General features: G+C 43.5%; 1 protein-coding gene across 1 annotated transcript in view; it reads right to left on the bottom strand.

Annotated features, from left to right (window-relative positions):
- Positions 1–6,795: 6,795 nt before the first annotated feature.
- The window catches only part of P4HA3 (prolyl 4-hydroxylase subunit alpha 3), a 38,733-nt gene continuing 26,537 nt past the window's right edge, over positions 6,796–18,991 (bottom strand). The window contains exons 8-13 of the mRNA XM_049889583.1: positions 16,554–16,618; positions 13,201–13,360; positions 11,556–11,618; positions 9,827–9,895; positions 8,224–8,320; positions 6,796–7,406 (exon numbers count right to left, since the gene is read on the bottom strand). Of these exons, the coding sequence (XP_049745540.1) occupies positions 7,336–7,406; positions 8,224–8,320; positions 9,827–9,895; positions 11,556–11,618; positions 13,201–13,360; positions 16,554–16,618 (525 nt within the window). The 3' untranslated portion in view covers positions 6,796–7,335. The remainder of the gene's footprint in view (positions 7,407–8,223; positions 8,321–9,826; positions 9,896–11,555; positions 11,619–13,200; positions 13,361–16,553; positions 16,619–18,991) is intronic.

The following is an 18,991-nucleotide window of genomic DNA, read 5'->3' as shown; positions in this document are numbered from 1 at the left end:
GCATTTACATCAGCTATTTTGTTCACCAGGCAAGTCATAATAGTTACCAAATTTTGAGCGTTATCTAATCCCACACACATTTCATTCAGTCCTCACAGCAACCCTATGAGGTATGTGGTGTTACATTCCTTTTATAGGTAGATACCGCAAACAAAAAAAAAAAATCCATTGCTGTTGAGTTGATTCCAACTCACAGCAACCCTAAAGGACAGAGTAGAACTGCCCCATAGGGTTTCCAAGGAGCACCTGGTGGATTTGAACTGCTGACCTTTTAGTTAGCAGCCATAGCTCTTAACCACTGTGCCACCAGGGTTTCCAAACCTGTTGTCCTCAAGTTGATTCCAACTTACAGAGACCCCATAGGACAGGGTAGAACTGCGCCATAGAGTTTCCAAGGAGCGCCTGGTAGATTCAAACTGCCAGCCCTTTGGTTAGCAGCCATAGCACTTAACCACTACACCACCAGGGTTTCCTACAGGTAGATAGGTCCAAATTCATACAGCTCACAAGTGGTGGTGTTAGAATTTGAACCTAGGCTGTTTCTATTTCACATTGCCTCCTGGATAACATAGGATGAATTTGGTTTGGGCCCAGATACCTGTGACTTAACAAGAGGATAACGACCAGTGAAATGAGGCCTCTTCAGGTTTGATGGATGAAGGCTGAGAATGAATGAAACCTGTGCATTGAGCTTTGTGTTAGGTATTGTACTAAAAGTACTAGGCACTTCCAAAACCAAAACATTGCCAATGACTCGATTCTGACTCATGGCAACCCTACAGAACAGAGTAGAACTGCCCTATTGGGTTTCCAAGGCTTAAATCTTGGCAGAAGCAAACTGCCACATCTTTCTCCCATGGAGCAGCTATTGGGTTTGAATCACCAAACTTTTGGTTAGCAGGTGAGTACTTAACCACTGTACCACCAGGGCTCCTTGCTGGGCACTTATATCTCCTCTAATCCTTTGTATCTTCTCTTTTCATCCTTGTGAAGTATAGGCATTATTACTTTCAATTTAAAGAGAAGGAAATAAGCTCAGAGATGTGAAAGGGCTTGCCCACCACAGCCACAGCTAGGAGGTAGCAGCACCTTTGTCTTCTGACTCTAAGTCTACCGGCATCATTCTTTTGTTATTTTAATGTATCTTTAATGAGCACCTACTCTGTGATGGCCATAACAATGTCCTTGTTACATCCCAGATCAGCATATATGAACTCAGGAAGGGAACAAAGGAGACCCCAGGACTTGAGTGAAGGATTGCCACAGAGCCAGAAGGAGTATGTTTAGGTCAAGCCAACGACCACTGAGTTACAGACATACACAATAATCTCCAAGGCGGACTTCTTCTCAAAAGAGGAAGACAGGCAAATTTTGGGGTAGACACATCTGATTGGGATGTGGGAGAGAGGAGATTGAGAGGAGCTTGGCATGACTAGGTGCTGTTCTCTCCTTAACGTACTATTGTGAACATTTTGCTGATTAAGTAAACCTGAGCACCTACCCTGGACCATATTTTCAACAGACTTTGGAGACAAAGGTAAATAACGATGCCCTTAAAATAAGACAGTTATTAACAGTGATCACACTGTATAAAGTGGAAGGGGAGGGGCAACTAAATCTACTTGGAAACAGGTCAGGGAAGGTTTCACAAAAGAGGTAGCTTTTGAGCTGAGCCTTGAAGCATGACAAGGTGGAGGTGTAGAAGGACGGGCAATACATTTCAGGTAGAGGAAACAGCATAGACAAAAGCCCTGGAGACTTGAAAGTTAGTCAGAGAACTGGCAAGAAGGTATGTTTGCAGTATAGGCTGTGACAGAAGATGAGCCCAGAGAGACAGGCAGGAGTCAGAGCATAAAGACATTGATTGGCAAGAATGGGGGGTTGTCAGAAGGTCCTAAGCAAGGATGTGGCATGATCAGGTCTATTTTTTAAGGAAAGTCACTCTGGTAACCTGTGTAGATGGATTGGTGGGCACCAGACTAGAAGGACGGAGGTCAATAAGGAGGTAGTTGCAGTAGTCCAGGTGAGGGACAAGGGTACACTTAACTAGGACATGGCCCACAGGGATAAGAGAAGGGGACAGGCTCAATATTTTCGAGATGGAATGAACAAGACAGAATCTAATTGAATTTGGAGAGAGAGGACCCGCTTCAGTTGGATTCAAGGGCCTATCATCTGAACTAAATGATGGGGTAGGTAATTAAAAGGTCAAGACTTAAGGGAAAAGCAAGAAGAGAACCTACAACAGGAGCAGAGAAAGAAAGCAAAAGGCAGTCACACTTCTTTCAGGAACAGCACTTGTCTTGCAATCTTTGAACCAACTCTTCTGTCCCAGTGGGCCACTCCATCTGCAGCCAGAATCATCACATTCTCTGTCTGGGTCCAGGGCTCAGAAAGTTATGTAAACTCAAGAGGCTGCCTTATTCCTGGAGCTGGCTTCCTCTCCCAGCAGTTTGCTAGAAAACTCCAGCCCATAGCCAGGCAAAACCTTGAAACCTGAGGCCAGTGAAGTATTTGCCCTTTTCCAGATGGGTGGTGGGAATAGTAAATAGTTAACTGAGGGTGGGGGAGAAGATTTTTTGCTGATGATCAAGGATGACACCATATATCTCATGACTAATCAAACAGGCTTAGAATGACATGATCAGTATGTACCATTCTTTTTTTTTTTTTAATATTTTATTGTATTTTTGGTGAAAATATACACAGCAAAACACACTCCCATTCAATAATTTCTGCATAGTATGTACTACTTTTTTCTGAAAAAAATTTTTTTATTGTACTTTAGGTAAAAGTTTATAGAACAAACCAGCTTCTCATTAAACAATGAGTACACATATTGTTTTGTGATGTTGGTTACCAACCCCATATGTCAGCACTCCCCTTCTTGACCTTGGGTTCCCTAATACCAGCTTTCCTGTCCCCTCCTGCCTTCTAGTCCTCGCCCCTGGGCTGGTGTGCCCCTTTAGTCTTGTTTTATGGGCCTGTCTAATGTTTGGCTGAAGGGTGAACCTCAGTAATCATTACTGAGCTAAAATGGTGTCTAGGGGGTTTCTCCGGTCTCTGTCAGACCAGTAAGTCTGGCCTTTTTTTTGTTGTTGTTGACTTAGAATTTTATTCTACATTTTTCTCCAGCTCTCTTTGGGACCCTCTATTGTGATCCCTGACAGAGCAGTTGGTGGTGGTAGCCAGGCACCATCTAGTTGTGCTGAACTCAGTCTGGTGGAGGCAATGATAGATGTGGCCCATTAGTCCTTTGAACTAATCTTTCTTTTGTGTCTTTGGTTTTCTTCATTCTCCCTTGCTCCAGACAGGGTGAGACCAGTGGAGTATCTTAGATGGCCATTCAACATGCTTTTAAGACCCCAGACACTAGTATGTACCATTTCTAAAGCACATTCATATCCTTCTGAGTCCTTACAACTGTCTTGTGAAGTGGGTAGGGCAGACAGGTTAGCAATGTCATCCTACAGGTAAGGAAATGGAGTCTCTGATAAGTGATTTGCCCAAGGTCATATAATAGCACAGTCTAGAGCTCAGAACACTTGATTCCCAGACCAGGGGATGTCCCATCGCTCCCAAACCATACCAGAAAAGAGATGAGGGATGACGCAGGTGTGTGCCTGAGAGAAGATTGTGGTCCAATGACCAAGAAATGGAACAGAAGAGGAATGGGACAGACAAGAAGAGAGAAAGAGGCAGGCTCTAATTTCTAAGGGGGAGAAAATTGTGGGGATCCTAAGGTGAGGAAAAAGAAGAGAAGCAGCTGCAGGGTAAAAACCTAACTAGCTTCAGACCACGGCTCTGCCCCTCCCTACCTGTGCGTAAGTCTTTTCTCCAAGCCCTAGTTACCTCCTCTGCCAAAAGGGAATGATACTTCTTGTGAATACGATAAAGTAGATAAAAAGGCTGGCAAAGACTAGGTGTAAATTTTTGTTTCCTCTCCCTAGCCCTTAGCTGATTTCAAAGTTTCACTGAGTATATAGGGGTGAATGCCCCTCCTCCCTACCCACCCCACCCCTCTTTTACTCACATGGCTCCTTTGGCCTCTTGGGCTTGAGCAGCCAAGGTCCCAAAACAGGGGACTCTTTGAGTGGTTCCATGAAAGAGCAGTTTGTGCTGCTGTTGGCTTCACTGGACAAGGGTCCCCAGAATCAACACCCTTTCACTTCATCCTCCCAAAACTCTCTTTCTGCTCCCTTGTTTTGTGTGAAAGGAGAACAGAGAGGTGGCAGCTATTCCCCACTCTCCACAGGTGCACATTCTCACTCTTTCTGTTGTGTTCGCAAGGCTGCAGAGTGGAAGCCTTTCAGCCCATTCTAGCTATAGGACTCCCCTTCTTCTCCCAGCACCCATGATCCTTAGGGGAAGAGCCACACAGCTTTCCACTTGATTATATCCCATTCTCTGTTCTCCATGTTTGGGCGTGTGCTCGTTTTGACTCAGACATTGTAAAAGTAGTGGGTAAAAGCACAAGGCTTGAAGCCAGACTGTGGAACTGGACAAGTTACCTAACCCTAAATCTGCTCTTTATCTGTAAAATGGGGATAATGATTACACTGATCTGAAGGGATTGGGACAAACATTAAATAATACATGTAAGCCCTTACAACAGTGCCTACCACACAGTAAACTCATCATAGTTAGCTCAGACTGACCCTGCAATTCTGAGAAGCCCCCGTTCTAATCCTGACAGCTGTGAAGAAAGGGGAAGAGTTTCACCCAGAGACAGCAGCTTTCTGTCTCAGGACTGTTTCTTTGGGGCTGGAGGAAGCATTTTGTGAATATGTGACAGTAATTTAGCAAGAGAATTTTCCAGAATCCTAGCTCACTCAGGAAAAATACTGGGGATATGACTAGGCACTCACCAAGGCTCTGGAGGAAGCAGGATATTAGCACATCAGAACCCTCTCCTTGGGCGACCACAGAGCTATAAGAAGCTGAAGTGATGGCGTGCATGGTGCAGGGGCAGCACAGCATCTAACCACCCTGTGTGGCTTCTTTGTGAGCAAGACGCACCCACATCCCTGTTGAGGAACTAGAGCCAAGTGGACTGACATGTTCTTTTTGCACAAGTGCTCAAATAAACACTCATCAATACAGCCTTAGTTTATGCTAGTCCTTCAGCTGGGAAATACTTCTCATTAGTCTCTGCCTATAAAAGGTCTACCTGTCCTCCAAAGTATAGCTCAAATTGTGCCTTCTTATTAGTTTATCTGTAAATATTTGCTGAGCACCTACTTATTTTGAACCAGACCTTATTCTGGGGATACTAGAGGAATAAGGAGCTCAGAGTCTAGTGGGAGCAGCCAGACAAATAAATATTGATACTCAGTGAGATAGGAGCAATAATAACCAAAACAAAAACAAACAAACAAACAAACAAAAAAAAACCCATTGCCATCGAGTCAATTCCAACTCATAGTGACCCCGTAGGACAGAGTAGAGCTGCCCCAAGGGTTGCCAAGGAGCAGCTGGTGGATTTGAACTGCTGACCTTTTGGTTAGCACCTGTAGCACTTAACCACTGTGCCACCAGGGCTCCAGGAGCTATAACAGAGGCATTAAAAAAGTAGAGTGGTCCCCAAGAGTATGGCCCCTGGACAAAATTTTTAACTCAGTACTGAAGTCACTCCTGAGGTTCACCCTTCAGCCAAAGATTAGATAGGTCCATAAAACAAAACGAGACTAAATGGGCACACTAACTCCGGGACAAGGACGAGAAGGCAGGAGAGGACAGGAAGGCTGGTAATGGGGAACCCAAAGTCAAGAAGGGGAGAGTGTTGACATATTGTGGGGTTGGCAACCAATGTCACAAAACAATATGTGTATTAATTGTTTAATGAGAAGCTGGTTTGCTCTGTAAACCTTCATCTAAAGCACAATAAAAAATTAAAAAAAAATAACCATTTTGGACTTTATTATGCAAGAAATAAACTGTCATGTTTGGGGCAAAAAAAAAAAAAAAGAGTGGGGTCATAAAGCACCCAACCTGGGAGTGCCAGGAAAGGCAGTTCACCATAATTAAACAAGTGAATAAAGTACTTTCATATTGAGATACATGCTATGTTATGGACTGAATTGTGTGCCCCCAAAATTTATGTTGAAGTCCTAACTAACCCCTGGTACCTGTGAACTTGACCTTGTTTGGAAACAGAGTCTTTGAAGATGCTATCAGTGAAGTTAACTTGAGGTATACTGGAGTAGGATGAGTCCTAATCTAGTCTGAGTGGTGCCTATAAAAGAGAAGATACAGAGACAAGCAGAGGGAATAACATCATGTGAATAGAGTTATGCTGCAGCTGCAAACCAAGGGACACCTGGAGCAACCAGAAACAGAGCAACAGAACAGATTCTCCTTCAAAGGCTTAGAAAGAATTGACATGGCTGACGCCCTGATCTCAGACTCCTAGTTTCCAGAACTGAGAGGCAATAGAGTTCTGTCCTTATAAGCCACCCAGTTTGTGGTACTTTGTTACAGCAGCCCTCAGAGACTAATAATGCTATGAAGAAAATAACGTAGATTAATGTGAAAGAAAGTGGCTGGAAGGGAGGTTAGTCAGGGGAGCCTCTCTGTAGTGATGCTGAGCCAAGAACGGAATGATGAGAAGAGCTCAGCCATCAGAAGATTTGAAGGAGCAAATGAAAAGGCCTAGGAAGTGAGAATGATGATGATGGGGTATGCCTATTTTTAAGGAGTAGAAAGAATTTTCAATGTGTCTGGAATGTAGTGGGGAAGGGGAGCCAAGCTGAGATTGTAGCATGAATAAAATTTTATACTCTGTTTTCACTCATAATTTAATATTCTCAGTTATGAAAAATTATTTGTAAACATTTTTAATGGCTGTATTTAAAAAAAATCACAGACACTCTGCTGCTAGGCCTTCAGCAGAAGTCGGTGAGGAGAAGGACTTAAAGCCATGGAAGTCAAGCTAAGCCCCCTCCTGTAGGCATCCTCATTTCCACTTCTGAACCCCTATGGTTAAGGCTCAAAGTGGCAGAGGCTCCATGGACCAAAGCCCAGAGACTATCAGTATGTCCCGTTCCCAACACAGTATCTGAGCCCCAGAAATTTCTCTCAAGTCTCCGTCGCTGTCTCCTTTGTAGTGTCCATTCTACTCTGATTCTAATGGCTTGAGGAGAAACAAGTGTAAATTCTCAGATGTCTCCTGGTAAAGACCACTTCTTTGTCTCCCACCATTTTCGAAGAACAGCCAATGCTGAGAAGAGCCGTCTTCCAGGAGTCTGCTCTCCTTTCTCCTCTCTTCTCCTAACTTTTGGCTTCTGGCTTTTCTGGAAAGCCACAGGACTTCACCAACTTCTCTTTGCTAACATTTCAGTCTTCAGGGCTTGAGCTGCAGGGTCTGCGGAATTCCTGTCCATACTCATGTATCCATTTGTTGGCCACTGGGAGAGAATGGGAAGGAAGAAGAGAGAAGGCTCAGCAGAGTGGATAGTAGCTATGGGCCAGGGCTCACCGTCAGGGTCATGCAAGTGCCTCATTAAATTCTGCACCCTAGGCACCTCACTTGCCTCACACTAGTCCCAGCCCTGCTAATGGACTATAAGATGTCTTTTCTGGCAGATAAATAGCAAAGAGCACACTACCCCTGGAAAAAGTCCCTGGCAGGTCCTGTCTACCACAGACTAACTTTCAAACCTGTGGGAACTAGGGTCCTTTGCCCTTCATCCATGCAGCCCCTAAAAGCCCACCTACTCCATAAAGCTATCCAGATTAATGAGAGAAAATGCGATGGCTTCTCTTGGCAGTATCAATCTCAGCACTAGAGTCCCTCTTCTACTTCCTTTTCTATCTTCAGAGCTAAGTGCTCTTAGACGCCTATATGATATAAACACTTCTGCTGTTTATTTCTCTTCTGTGTTTTACCATCTCTTCATGGGGAGGCACTAAATGACAGAAGTAATTGTTTGGTGGCTCTCTCCTTGGAGTAGAGGGTCAGGGGCTTAGCAACATATTCCTCCTCAGCTGTGCTCAGTCAGGTTAATAAACCTTTACTGATACCTGCTCTGTGACAGGACCCCTACCCTTTGGGGCTCCATATCTATTTGGGGCAACTGACTCAGAATCCGATCATTTAAATACAACATGGCATTGTAACAAAGCTCACAGAATGGAAAGGCTATGCTATTTTCCACCCACCCCCTATTTCACTTTAGTCTGCACCCCTCGTCCCATTCTCACCCCCAGAAAGGCAGGCCTTACCCCACTTATCTCCCACCAGGACAGGACAGCCAGCGTGAAGGGTGTCACCATCCCCTTCACCACTCCTATGCAGGTTCCACCAAAACAGTGCTGCATTCTGAAAATGAGAGGACCCAGCCCAGGAGGGTCAGCCCAGAATCCCAGTCCTTGGGAAGCACACGTCTAAGGACAAATGCATGCGTGTCGTTAAACAAAAAAACTCTCCATGCAGATGAGGGACAGAGCATGCATAAAATGGAACAAAATGGCACTTATTTATTCATGCAGAAGTCACTTATTGAGGGTCTACTCTGGTCCAGGCCCTGGGAGTGTAGAGACAAATCACATCCAATTCCGAGCCTCAGGGAGCTCACAGTCTAGTGGGAGAGGCAAGCATAAAAACAAACCACACGATGCAGTGTGGCAAGTGCTAAAAGAAAGGTAAGCCCAGGGTGTCACTGAATCACTGAGGAGAGACACTCAACAAAAACCTCAGGGAGGAACAAAATATTCATTATACAATGGAGAACTTAATTCAAAAGTTTACCCTCCCTTAGGCACTTACTACTAATAACACCCCCAGGAAGAAGGCATCATCATAATCCTCATTTTAAAAACCAAACCAAACCCATTGCAGTCGAGTCGATTCCAACTCATAGTAACCTTATAGGACAGAGTAGAACTGCTCCATAGGTTTCCAAAGAGTGGCTGGTGGATTCGAACTGCTGACCTTTTGGTTAGCTGCCGAGCTCTTAACCACTGCGCCACAGGACTCCAATCCCATTTTACTAGCGATAAAGTTGAGCAAAGTCAGGACTCTAACCCAGGTGCTTTGGCTCCAAATCCTACATGTTTTTTTTCGCTACATGCTGTTGTTTCCTTACTTTACCCTCAGCCATTAGAAGTAGACAAAATCCAACGTGATAATGAAGAGTTTTCCAGAAGGCACTGGCAGCCCTAGTTTTCCCAAACCTATAGGAGACCTCAAACCCCTCAGTATTTATAGATATCCAGCATTTATGTAAAGAATGTTAGAATGTACCAGGCACCATGCTAAATACTTCACAGGCATTATCTCATTTATTTTTCTTCATTTCATATCTGAATAGGTAAGGGTTGCCAGGGAGTTTAATTAATATGGAATTTGGGAGAAATAGTCATTCATTAAACAGCTTGCCCCTCTCCTGTACCTTTTTCATAGTTCTTATCACAATACATTGTCATTGCCTGTTAACTTACTGCGAGTTCCTGGAAGACAAGGACTATGATTTTTTCTCTGTACCCTCAGGGCCTCCTGCCCTTAATGTTTACTGAATGAATGACTGAAGGGACTAGTTGTGGTAGAGGATACAAAGATGTATGACAGAGAGTTTTGCCTTTGAGGAACTCTATTGTAACAGGGAAGACGGATACGCAATCATCCACTTATAATGTAAGTGAAGATCAAATAAAAGATAGAGGCACAAATAACATGCTGTGGTAGCAAAGAAGAGGGAATGACTGTCTATGATTCTGGGAATCAGGGAAGAACTCTCTTTATGCTCCCAGGAATTGGCTTGCAAGCAAGACAGCATGAAGGCTAGGATGTTAGTTCTATACTCTTATAACACCAAGCCCCACTCACCTTAACCACAGGCATGCTGAAGTTGGCATAGATGAAGGCTGTGGCTCCTCCAGCTTCCACCGCGCTCAGCTACAATGCCAGAGGAAGAAGCCAGAGTTTAAACAGCCGCTGCCTGTGCTACTCTGTCATGTGTTCATTAACCTGACATCCTGATGTCATTTCTGCATCGATTCCTTCCTGTGTTCCCTGATTCCAACTTGGGAGTAAGGAAGCCTACTCAATGGCATTGGTGTTTGCCTGCAGGGCCACAGGAGGACCATTTTACTAGCTAGGAATTCCTCCTCTCTTTACAAACATCCATACTGAGGGCTTCATTAGATCAGTAGATTCAAACTTTTTTGACTGAGATCCTCAAGAAGAAATACACTTTATGTCACAACCCAAAACACACACACACACACACACACACAGAGCTGGGCTGTTAACAGCCATACTACTTTTACCATAGTAACTGGGCTTCTGTAACAAGGGAACAGCTGGAGGAGATAAATTGGGAAGACAAAGAACAGAGATATCTTAGGCCCCTAGATGTCCTAGTCTCTGGCTGATAGCTATATTATTCGCAGCCTGTGACCTCCCACACCAGCTTGAATCATCAGCCACAGGTGCAGTGGTAGATGCCAATCCAAGATGTGCCCCCTGCCAAGATACGTGACTTTGACTATGCCCCTGTGTCTGATCAGATGCTCAGAATGACCACTGAAAGGCCAGATGCCCATGTAAGTGTCAGCCTTTCAGTTCTGCAGGAAGTATAAAGCTGGGCCACAGAAAGAAACACGCTGCTGTTGTCAGCATTGTAGACGACCAAGTGCGGCCTGACTGCCTTTTCTTGGCTGCACTTTGGAGAGCAGATGCAGCACTAAGAGAAGAGAAACTGCTGGGGGCGGAGTGGGGGTGGGGAGTCTGATAGGACTTCATCTTTGATTGTTGTGTAGATCCCTTCTATTTAACATGTTTATTCCTTCAGTTAATAGTGATAAATCTCTTCCAATTTAAGTGTCGGATAATTGAAATTATAACTTCTCCACAGAGAAGAAAGTAAGGGAAGAGAGTAGGTTAGATATTAAGACTGGGACCGAATCTGGTAGGATCAGGTCTGGAATTAGGAGAGGAGGGCACTTTATTTTTTCATGGGGTATAGTGTAGATTTTACCAAAGATTTTATGGGGAGATAAGGAATTTTCACTACATATTAGAGTGAAACACTTATTAAATTTTTCTACAGGCATCTCTGTTCTTCCCTCAAAATTCCTCTTTTACTCTTAGCTGTTTCATCTCTCCTCTCTTGCACATCACAGCTCTACAACCTCCACTTACAGGCCCATATTTTCTCAACAGCAACTATGAGGCTTCAGAGACAGCCTCTCACCTCGTCTTCCTGTGTTGTTCAAGTCCCGCGATCTCTTGGCCTTCACTATAAGCACATTTCCATTCTAATCCACTGCCTATGACAAGGTCGTATTTAGATCTACAGACTGTAAGCTTTTTGAGGGCGGGAATTCTATCTTGTATTTCTTTTTATCTCCTATACTATAATGCCTAACAAAACTGCCCTAACAAAAAATGCTGTCTGAAATCCACAAAATTGTGCTTAATAACTATATAGTGGTTGCTGTATCAGATAAAATTGATAGGTGAAATCGCTTTGAAAGCCACAAAATAAAATAGAGCTGTAAATAGTCATTCATTAAATTAAGAAACCCTGGTCCCTCCAGAGCAACAGACTCACATAGATCATAAATGTTGCAACTCGATTTCCAGACTTCATTCTGTACAGAGGACTGCTCGGTGACTGAGGCAAAAACAAAACATATTATTTTATGTAGGAGGCACTAAAGTGACAGCCAGGACTTCAGCACGATACAAACAAACATTGCCGTTGACCCTACAGGACAGAGTAGAACTGCCCCATAGGGTTTCCAGGGATCACCTGGTGGATTCAAACCTTTTGGTTAGCAGCCATAGCTCTTAACCACTACACCACCAGGGTTTCCACCATAATACAGGGGGGAGTAAAATGGGGGTGTCAAGGATGGGACAGAGCCCCAAGCTACACCTAGTGCAGGATGTGCCCATCTTTACTGGCAGATACTCAATATACTTTTTTGGACTAAATAATGAAATAATATACATGAGTTATGTACTAATCAAACAGAATTGCTTGTCAGTAGTACTATATGTAGATATATGATGGTTTAATTTTCCCCTTGGGCTCTCTGTGAAATAAAGAAGTTAATATATAAAATATTACAGATAATTATTCTGTGGGAATACCAAGTCTTAAGACTGGAGTTCCCAATTATTTGGTGAGAAAGAGATGTCTTTATTTTGTTATGCAACAGTTTTATTGAGATGTGATTTACATATCATAAAATTCACCCATTGTTAGTGTACCATTCGACTAGTTTTAATAAATTTAAACAGTGGTGTACTGATTCTCACAATCCAGTTTTAAAACACTTCCATCAACTCAAAAAGTTCCCGCATGCCTGCTTGCAGTCCAATCCTTGCTCCCACCCCTAACCTCAGGCAACCACTAATCTGCTTTCAGTCTCTATATTTTTCCTTTTCTAAATATTTCATATAAATAGAATTATACAATATGTAGTCTGTGTGTGTGTGTGTGTTGGCCTTCTTTCACTTAGCATAATTTTTTTAAGATTCATACATGTTGTTGGATGTATCAGTAGTTGATCCCTTTTTATTGTGGAGTAGTATTCCAGTGTATGGATATACCACAATTTCTTTATCCACTTATCTGCTGATGAACATCTGAGGTGTTTCTAGCTCTTATCTATTACAAATGAAGCTGTTATAAACATTCCTGTACAGTGTTCATATGGACATATATTTCCTTTTGTCTTGGGTAAACAGAAGTAAAATAGCTGGATCATAAGTATAGGCATATATCTAACTTTTTAAGAAATGGCCAGATTGTTTTCCAAAGTGGTGGTACCATTTTACATGCCCATCTATAGATCAATTTTGGGGAGATATTTTTAATCTTCAAAAAAAATGAAATTTGCTGAATACCTGTCAGCAAAGATGGGCAGTTGAGATCATGAGGAAGGGAGAGTAACCAGAAGGAGAATCCTCACTGGGGAGTCCCCATGTGAAGCAGGAGAGAGCATTCCATTACAGGCCATGTTCTTCTCCCCCTAGCAAATTTTAGATAGGTGGATGGTAACAGATAAGAAAATGAACCAGCAGAAATAAGCTTGAAACCAAGGTTTTCAGATCTTCCTGGAACAAAAACATTTGTCTTATGATTTCACCTAGTTTCCCCTGAGAGCCCTATGTGAATTCTGCCTCAGAGAAGCAAATAATTCCCCAGCTCCCTTTCCCAGAAGATTGGTCATCAACCCCATCATTACCGTAGCATGATCAAAGTGAGGCTCATAGTGTCCTCCGATTCCATAGTTCACCACCTGGAGATACTCTGCATAGGGCGGCTGGACATCAAGTCCTGTGAGAGCAGCAATGCGGTGGTCAAGGGTCACCAGCATTGGGTCAACACTGTCCTTCAGCCAGGCACTAGAACACACCAGAGATTGGAGAATCAGTGACTCCTAGTCAGGCCCCAGTCATTCTGGGTAATGCCAGAAATTACTAAATGATGCTTGTGAATGAATGAATGAATAATGTCGATTGTAGGAAGGAAGGAAGAGAGGGAGGAAAGGAGGAAGGGAAAAAGACAGGAATGCCTAATGACCTACTCATCCCTCATATCGTCTGCCCACTCTACTTTGTCCTCTATCTCAATATTCACACTGTCCCTCACTCAAAAAAACATTCTCTGAGGCCTCCTAAATGCCAGTCCCTGTGCTAGGTGCTGAGGCTACAGTATGAAGGTTCACAGTCCCCAGGCACTGAGATACAAAGATTCAAAATCTCTGCCTTTAGAACAGCTATATTTTAGAGGCATCACAACAGAGGGAGTTGGGTCCAATGGAAAAAGCTTGAGGTTTAGAGTAATAAAGACCAGTTCTTGATCCTCTGCGTGATCCTAAGTCAGGCACTTAACTCTTAACCTCTCCAAGGTTCAGTGTATTCATCTATAAAATCAGAATGATAATAATATCTACTTCACAGACTTGTGGTGATTGTGAGAGATGGTGTATGAAGATGCTTTGTAAGCTATATGTCAGCGATTGCCATTAAACACAGGAAAATCTGTGTTCTGCTGCTCTGCTCTAAGAGAAACCAGGATACGTCAAAGGCCAAAGAACAAAGTCTAGCCTTTTTTCCTGAATGTCTCATAGAAGCTGGGACGAAGTATAGGATCTGGAATCACAATTTAAGTCCCTGGAAAATGTACAAGTGTTTTTTTTTTTTTTTTTTCAAGCAAAGCTAGTAACCCTCCTAGTGACCCTCCTGGGGGAGAGCATGAGGCCTCTGAAGGGAAGAACCTTGGCATGATACGGGAAGACCACTTCTTTGCACTTTAAATCATGGATTAATTTGGTCATCTTTTTGTTCTCTCACAAAGTGCTATGCTACATGTTCTTAGGTTTACAAAAATACCCAAGAAAAAACTGTTTCTTTCAAATACCTCATGGATCAAGTGGGAGAAGACAAAAACAACCAAATACAAATTAAGGTAAAGTGAAAAAATACAAAATAGACTTTCGGTAAAAGTGGTAGGAAAGCGCAGAAAAAGGTGCAGTTAGTTCTGACCGGGCACTAGGTTAAGACGGTGATGTTTAAGCCAAATTTTGAAGGGTGAGTAAAATTTCAATGGATAGAAAAGATGTAGGGATATTCCTGGCTTAAGATACAGCATATGTGCAAATACAGAGGTCTGATAATACATGGTATGTACAGGAAATAATGTATAGCTAAAGCATTTGTCCATGAAAGAAGTAATGAGAGAGAAATCTGAAAGAAAGAAGGCTCAAGGCATGTTGTAGAAAGCTGAGGACACCATGGTAAGTAATCTGGACTTTACGTTATAGATAATGGATAGTGAAGGTTTTTGGGCAAGAAAATGATTTGAGAGTTAGGGATCTGTTATGGATTGAATTGTGTCCCCCCAAATATATATGTTGTAAATCCTAACCTCTATGCCTGTGGTTATAATTCCATTTGGAAATGGGTTGTCTTTGCTATGTTAATGAGACAGGATTAGTGTCGGGCGTTTCTTGAGTCATTTCTTTTGACATATAAAAGAGATTAAACAAGCGAGTGAGAGAAGCAGATGGGAAAAGAGAGATGCCGAGCCACATGAAAACCACCCAGGAGCAGAGGCTCAGAAGAGACAAGGACCTTCCTCCAGAGCTGACAGAGACAGAAAACCTTCCCCTAGAGCCAGCACCCTGAATTCGGACTTCCAGCCTCCTAAACTGTGAGAACGAACAAATCTGTCTTGGAAGAAATACAACCAGAATGCTCTTGAGAAGCAAGGATGGCAAGACTGCGTCTTAAATACTTTGGACATGTTGTCAGAAGGGATCAGTCCTTGGAGAAGGACATCATGCTTGGTGAAGTGGAGGGTCAGTGAAAAAGGGGAAGATCCTCAATGAGATGGATTGATAACGTGGCTGCAACAATGGGCTCAAGCATAACAATTGTGAGCATGGTGCAGGGCCAGGCAGTGTTTCGTCCTGCGGTATACTGGGTCACTATAAGTCGGAACCGACTCGATGGCACCTAACAACAACAACAAACTGTGAGAAAATAAATTTCTGTTAGTTAAAGCTATCCACTTGTGGTATTTCTGTTATAGCATAGATAACTAAGACAGAGCCTGTTCCAATGAAGCTGTGATGGTAGAACCAAAACTCAAAGGATTGAGGAGTGATGGGAGCTGGGAAAGAGGAGGCAACTCTCCATCTTAAAAGGGAAGAAAATACCGCCTACTACCATAAAAACAATGTATCCAAAGCCAAGGATTTCCTCTTTGACACTAGATTGTCTGGAAGGTAGAAAAGCAATGAAGCTGAGGTTGTAAGGATCTTCCAGAGTTTAGAGCATAACTCCTAACGTGAAAGGTCCCTAAATGTACGAGACCAACTAAGTGAAACCAGATTATTCTGAATCACAGATTTCATTATTCACTTCGCTTCTGAAAGAAGGCCGAGGCCAAACTAACCACATATACTGAGGTCTGGCCTCTCCCCAAGGATGCTGACCTCACTGTCTTACATGGTTCTGAGGGGTGGGTCCTCATCTTACTATACCATCAGCCCCATCGTTACCGCAATGGAGGGGCTGCAATGGGGGGTGGGCAGGGGCCCTGGGAGGAAAAAGTCGGGCTCTCACATCTGAATCTGCTCCTCTAAAGAAGCCATGATATCCAGAGATTCTATTCATCCTTCTCGCCTAAATGTTGGCAAGTCACACTTTAAATATGAGTCAGGAGGTGGGAATGGAAACTTAGAGTAAAATTACAAATGTGGACGAGACTGTATTCTCTGGAAAAGCAATCCTGGTTTGAAGAACAACTCTGTGTTTATTTTTTTGGTTTAGGGCATAGGAGCTTTTTCAAATCTTTCCCTAACGGCTTCCTAGTTAAATTCTCAGACAATGTAACAACCTGTGAGAAAGGTCCTTGGCTGAGGAGAGTGAAAACTTCTTCCTCTCAAAAGGACTGCACAGATAGAAACGTGAACTAAAAGGTCGCCAGTGGCACCTCTGGCCGTAGCTGAGTGGCAGTCAGCTGGGCCTCAGGGCCGAGGGCCGAGGGAGGTTATTACAGGAAGTTTCTGCTGACAAGAATCCTTCGTACCTTTTGCTGATGCGGTAGTCCACTTGTAACTGCTTTTCGCCTGACGCCACCACTGATCTCTGTAGCTGGTGTGAAGTACACAAGAAAAAGTCTAAGTGGTTATTATGGAAAGCGGAGTGGCTCTTTCACTTCCATAGACACGCCCCCTCTCTTAAGCATAAGGTTTGCCAGTTCCTCCCTAATTAAAGAATATTTTGCACATGCTACTAATTTACCGGAGTCCCTGGGTGGTGCAAACAGTTAACGCACTCAGCTGCGAACTGAAAGGTTAAAGGTTTGAGTCCCCGCAGAGGTGCCTTGGAAGAAAGGCCTGGCAATCTACTTCTGAAAAATCAGCCACTGAAAACCCTGTGGAGCACAATTGTCCTCTGACACACAAGGAGTCATCATGCACTGGAGTCACCTCGACTGCAACTGGCTTGGTTTTTTTTTCACTAATTTACTGGTAACGATGGATCTTTAAAAAAAAAATGGAGTGACCAAAAACCTCAGGGTTGAAACTAACCGTTTAGCACTGTGTCTGGTAGACAAGTAACCACACAGTAAAAATCTGTTGAGTTCTGCAAAAACAAGGGCTATTCTCACTCATCTTCGTATCCCCCGTGGCCAGCACAGGGCCTGACCCTGGTAAGCATTAATGAGTGTTCGTCGAATTAAAGGAATGATCTCCTCCAGCAAGAGGAAACCCTACCTTGAGGCAGCCTGCTCCTTCTGAACAATTCTGGCCAAAGCCCTTCCTTACAGAGAGTCAAAATCTATTTTCTGTAACTGCCTTTATTGTGGGGAACACAAACAAAAAAAGCTTTGGGATTACTAATTTAGCTGAATGTCTCTATTTTGTTTTAAATGTCTGGATATTAGTGTTTATTTTTAAATGAAGTGCTTTCTACTTGCAAACACTGTAGTAGGGGAAGAAAAATATTTATTTACATAAGAATTTGTCTACCTCTGTCTCTGTCATCAGAATGTCAGCTCCATAAGGGCAAGGCTTGGCAGGGAGCAGAAGCTCAGTTCCCATGGCACAGCCACTGCCATGTAAGCCCCAGGCTTACTCTTGGGAGAGCCAGGGACCAGACAGGGACCAACAACCCCAGTGAGAAGTTTCTGGGGGAAGGAAGTGTGGCAAGGTCTATGCATGCCAAATGGATGACCTGGCCATGAAGGATTAAATGAGCATCTCTGGGTGGGCCGTCTGTCCTGTTACCATGGCAAACAGAGTTGTTCTAAGGAAAAAACAGCTGCTGGCCAAATACCACCGCGAGCTCATGGAGAAACCGAAGCTATTGCAAATCCAATGTTCCAGGGCACCAGCGGAACTTAGTCATCTCAAAAACCTTCAGCACAAAGACTCTAGACTTCACTGGAGGGGCTTTTAGATAAAATGGTTATTGCTATTCTTCTACTGTCAGAGTCTTCTTTAAAATCCATAAGCCTGATCATGCCATTCTCCTCTTTGAAACTGTCCAACAGCTCCCCCATTGCCTACAGGATAAAATCCAAGCTTCTCAGCATGATGTTTATAGTGTTTCCTAAAGAGGAGTCACCGTCTAGCTGCATCTCCTATCACCTCCCATCCCACCCGTTGCCCACTTCAAGCTTCTCCCTGTTCCCTGAACACATTCTGTATCAGGCCCTTGCACATACTGTTTTGCGTTCCTGGGATACCCTTTGCCACCATGTGGCACCCTGTCCCAATTACTCTGATGAATTTCACTGCCACAGTGAAGCCTCTTTCTTCCTCTCTCTCCCTCTGCTCTTCACCCAACTGCCTCTTCTTCAGAGGAAAGCTCACTTTTTAATGCTACATAGCACAACCCTCTGCACACACTTCCATCACAGCACTGACCATATTGTTGTTGTGTGTCATTGAGTCGATTCTGACTCATAATGGCCCTATAGGACAGAGTAGAGCTGCCCCATAGGGTTTTCTAGGCTACAAACTTTATTGGAGCAGATCACCAGGTCTTTCCTCCCCTGGAACAGCTGGTGGCTTCGAATCGCTGACCTTTCGGTTAGTAGCTGAGTGCTTAACCATTGCGCCACCAGTGCTCCTTACACAAATCATAGTTGTTGTGGTTGTTAGGTGCTGTCGAGTTGGTATCATAGTATATTGTAAACATTTATTTTTCCCCAATATGCAGGAAGTTCCTAAAAGGAAAGGACCAATACTTAATTTTCTTTGTAAAAAGAGCAGCACACTGTCTGTCTCACAGCAGGCTCTCAGTACATTTGGTGAATGGCTGGATGGATGGGTGGATGAACAGCACACTACTAAGTACCTCTGGCTTGACTGCTCCCCTAGGGCACTCGGAAAATAAGACAGAGGCAGCATTAATGTGCTGTTTTTAAAGAGGCAACATGCTTACGGTAGTGAGGTAGATTATATTATTTTTCTAAAAATTTGCCACCCTTGCCATCCCCCCTCCACTGACATCCAG

Source organism: Elephas maximus, chromosome 7, assembly GCF_024166365.1.
Source record: "Elephas maximus indicus isolate mEleMax1 chromosome 7, mEleMax1 primary haplotype, whole genome shotgun sequence".
NCBI classification, from domain to species: domain Eukaryota; kingdom Metazoa; phylum Chordata; class Mammalia; order Proboscidea; family Elephantidae; genus Elephas; species Elephas maximus.
This window is presented reverse-complemented; position numbering and strand designations above follow the sequence as displayed.